This window comes from Aplidium turbinatum, chromosome 12 (assembly GCF_918807975.1).
Source record: "Aplidium turbinatum chromosome 12, kaAplTurb1.1, whole genome shotgun sequence".
In the NCBI taxonomy this organism is placed as follows: Eukaryota; Metazoa; Chordata; class Ascidiacea; order Aplousobranchia; family Polyclinidae; genus Aplidium; species Aplidium turbinatum.
Genome location: NC_137483.1, coordinates 8,532,719 through 8,537,276, shown reverse-complemented (window position 1 = coordinate 8,537,276; position 4,558 = coordinate 8,532,719). Strand labels below are relative to the sequence as shown.

The 4,558-nt window shown below is 38.0% G+C and overlaps 1 protein-coding gene across 1 annotated transcript; it reads right to left on the bottom strand.

The window, feature by feature from the left end:
• Positions 1 to 1,296: 1,296 nt before the first annotated feature.
• LOC145780955 (SUMO-activating enzyme subunit 2-like) lies at positions 1,297 to 4,259 on the bottom strand. The gene has a single exon (XM_082592634.1). The coding sequence runs from the start codon at positions 4,257 to 4,259 to the stop codon at positions 2,361 to 2,363; it is 1,899 nt and encodes a 632-aa protein (XP_082448760.1). The 3' UTR covers positions 1,297 to 2,360.
• Positions 4,260 to 4,558: the final 299 nt, after the last annotated feature.

The window sequence follows — 4,558 nt, the reverse complement described above, 5'->3', positions numbered from 1 at the left end:
GGTTAGGGGATAGAGGTTAGGGGTTGGGGGTTTTTGGGGTTGGGGATTTTTGTGTTTTTTTTTGAATTTTTGTTTGAAAATTATCGGGTACCGTAGCCTAATTAAAACCCCTAACCCCAAACCCCCTAACCCAAAAACCCCTAACCCAACAAAAACCCCAAAACCGCAACCCCCAAAAACCCCCAACCCCAAAAAACCCCAACCCCAAACACCCCAACCCCAAAAACCCCCAACCCCCTAACCTCTATCCCCTAACCCTATAACGGCAATGATAATTAGGCTACGGCGCGCAATAATTTAAAAAAAAAAACTCACCGAATAGGGCTCTCACCGAAAAAGGCTCTCAGGGTATCTTAATTGCAACTTGTTGTTTGAATAGATTTTATGCAACAGAATATTGGTATATTTTTTGTTATTTAATACAAACTTTAGTGTGGAAAGCATCATACCAAGATGAAAAGCAGAAAATCCATGACAATAGTATTGAACATAAGTATTGTTATTGGGTTTAAAACGTACAATAATACATAACTGCCAACAAACCATGGTTAAGTCGGAATAGCATCCAAATCACCTGACAATACAGTGGAGCGCCAATCTGGCACTGGCATGTATCTACATTGCAAGTCATGCTTTAAATTTTTAAGACCTCAATTTGGTTGCTATAGTAGAGAAGTGCCTTCTGTGATCATGTCAATAGAAAAACAACATATGTCTCAAAACAGTTCGAACATGCTGTGTCTTTTATGGAGCATAACATTGCCTATTGGAAGTGGAAATCTGTAAAAAAAATGCAAAAACTTTGCTTTTTTTAAACAGTTGGTTCAGTTTCTTGCATGATCACAAATAAAAACTCAATCGCTGACTATACTCAAAAGCGTCAATGCAGCAATTGTATGTTTATTTCTTAAAATGCTTGTATATGGACTTGAAATATAAGAACAGTTACAGAGCAAATCTTGTACAGAGGCAAGCAATTCAAGTAATTGGCAACATGCACAAACTACAAAGTCTCCACAGATGAAACGCACCGTAAGTTAATTTGTGTCAGAATCATCATTTTCATTATCATCAGAAATCAATCAATCATGAAAATTAAACAAAATGTATTTCACCTCAATATGAGGTGATCTACAATACAATTCTATGAATAAGTCTTATTTTCAAGATGCGGTACAACACATTCCATACATGCCCTTCAGAAATGTAAATTAAATGTTTTTTGATGTTAAATCACAAAGCCAAACCAGTAAATGTGTTAAATTAAATTGTTTATTTTAAAAATTTTTAAAAGTAACATAATGTAAAAACAAAACTAGGGATGTTCAATTTCGATTAAGGTGATATTCGAAATTCGTTTTCGTATCAGACATATTCGAAATTGTAGCTGCCCTTTCGACTGAACGCGGTTGAAAGTAATGCGAGTGGCGCGAAATCTGTCTTGGCGCATTTTGAAAACGAAAAAAGACTTTGACACATGCGCATCGTCGATCACGTGACTATCACATGCTCTCGCGGGTCCAATGGCCAGTCCTGCACATGTGCGTCGAGGAAAGTCGTGCGCAACGTCGTTGTCTTCCACGCGCGTGCAGCCAACAGGAGGTGTCAGTTCTTCTGATTCCGATAGCCCCGAATTGAGCCAACACAGGCGACGCCATCAGGCGATGAGCGAAGACGCCAGACCACTCTGACGAAACTCTTCTCCATGGGCAGGGTCCAGACGGAAGACTCCAACAACAGTGATGATGATGAAATCAGCTCAATCTCAAATGAGATTTCCTATTTTATGAAGCACAAGCTTGCTTCTGGGCAAGCTGATCCGCTAGCCTGGTGCAAAGCAAACGAAGGCGAGCTACCGCTGCTGAAAAAGGTAGCCGAGAAGGTGTTTTTGACCCCAACGACCTCGGCTCCAGCGGAGCGATCGTTTTCAAAAGCTGGCCTGACCGTCACGAAGCTGAGATCCCGACTGACAGGAGACCATGTCGATCAGCTTGTGTTCTTAAACACCAACATGGGCCTGGAGCTGTAGACGTTATTTTGTGTTCTTTTTCGCAAATTTTCATGGCATTTTTTCGTGTTTTCTAGCGAATTTTCATGGCGTTTCTTTCAATAAAATCACATTTTGCAGTGTGGTGAATAGTTGTGATATTCGAAATCGAAAATAAATTGAATTTCGAATATTCAAATAATCGAAATTGAACACCCCTAAACAAAACATTGTAATAAAAAAATGAATTCCTTTAAAACAAATGTTAATGTTGATTCTGAGGCTGGAGAAATGCATTCAATGTAAAAACACAAACATACTCTCAACAGAAGTTTTCAAGCCCGTAACCATAATATAAACAAATTATGAAATATCACTCGATAAGTAATACATCAGAGATCTCTGCTTCTTGGCTGCCATTTTCATCACGCAATTTTCTCTTTTTTGGATTTTCATTCACATCAGTTCTATCGCTGTCAGAACTGTCAATAAAAACATGCTTTCGTTTTCTATTTTGTTGAGTATCATCTTCTGCAATTTCATCCATTATAACAACGTCATCATCACTTTCATGAACTGCTGCAGAAGAACTAGCTTGTTTTTGAATATTTTCTTTCGGGTTTTGTTGAGCAGAAACATTTCCACTTTTCTCCACAACTTCAAAAATATTATCATCGGTCATGTCTGTACCATGCAAAATGTTTACAACAATATCATAATTTTGTAAGAAATCATCAGCTCTCAACCTTGATCCATGACAAATGTTGAAATCTGATAAAGGACGACTAAGGTTGTCTTCATCTATATCTTCCTCGTCACTTGAAATCAGTATAGTTGCACTTCCATCAAGTATCTCCACATCAGGAGCAAGCATTCCTAGATTAGATTTCAAAATTTTCTCTTGCAATTCCATTAAAGTAAGTTTTGTGGTATCGAGTTTGATTGTAATTTCCGGCTTTTCAGCACATACATAGCAGTTAGGTTTCGGAGGGTCCAAAGAGCAGGGGATTAATAGTTTTTTTGCTGCATTGGCACTTTTGCAGACAAAAACTGACTTACACTTTTCGATTTCTTTTTGAATAATGCATAATGCTTGCATCACTATTAATCCTGCAACTATAGCATTGGTCGTTGCAATGGCTGGAATGATGTTACCTGCCATAGATTTGACTTTGAATCGGCTTGCCTCAGGGATACCAAATATATGAGCTCGGATATTGGCAGCTGTGCATACAAAATTCATTGCAGCTTCATCATCTTTGTCCCATACTAACATCCCACCATCTCCTTCTGCTTTAAAGAGCTTTTTAAGCTCTAAGATGCTTGATGCAAAAAGGGAAGCATTTTCCTTAACCGATAGGACAGATTGAAAATCTGAGCTTATTACATCTTTATCGGTACCAACTCCTACATTTTCCCATAACAAAGGAACTGGAGCTTTACGTTTTTGCCACAACTTATCCATTGATAAAAGATATCTTATGTCACTATCAAAAAGCTTGTTAAAAATCATGCCTGGATTGTAATCAGTTTCTCTGACCCAATCCCTTGTGCTTTTCCTTTGCACAACTGCATTGGCTTTTTTAGCAGCTGCAACGCCCACTTTGCTTGCACTCTCTTCATCACTGACATTTTTAGCTTCTGGATCTTCTGTATCAGGAGACACATCTTGATCTGCATCTTCTTCACCAAATATTTGATTGAACAGATACTTGGCCCAGACTATGCAATGGATTAACTCTGAAGGAGTGTTTCGTATTGTACAACCTGGAAAAGTCTTTTGTCTTGGTGCTGGATTACACTCATAGCACTCTGTGAAACTTTTTTTAATTACTGTAACTTGTCCTAAGTAACCGGCAGAGCCACTTTCAACCAAGGGAATATCGGCAGCCAAACACATCCTGTTTACATGATTTCTTGCAGAGCGGTTGTCTAAAGCATTTAAGACCAAATCAAAGTTTTTGAAAAATTGCATATTGTACTCTGGGTTGAAAATGGAATCATGAATAGATATTATGTTGGCAGAGGGACATAAACGTAATACACTTTCTTTGGCTACTTGAGCTTTTGGTTTACCCACATGTTTCTTTTGGAATAAGAACTGTCGATTCAAATTGCTAACATCTATTGTGTCCAAGTCAATCACTTGAATATTACGAAAACCGGTTAAAACCAAATTCTTTAAAAGCTCACAACCAATCCCTCCAGCTCCAACAACAAATATCTTTGCTTCCTTCACGGCTTGTTGCAGTTTATCAGGAAGTGCAGACATGTTTACTTATTTGCATCTGTACTAAAAAACGTAAAAAAAAATGGCAGTGGCTATTTGACCGGCTCCGGTCTTTTAATCTAAAACACTATTTGACTGGTCATGACGTATTTTTTCTTTCATTTTCTCTTGCAAAGCAAAAGACGAGAGTAGAAAAAAATTGCCTATTTAGTATATATATAAGTTCTAAATTCGACAATTTTGTTCAACTGGATCAGTGGCGCGTGCGATATTACTCGGGCTGGTGTTCCCGAGGGAATGAGTTTGATACTACCCCAAAGTACTTTTTTTTAACTAAATTT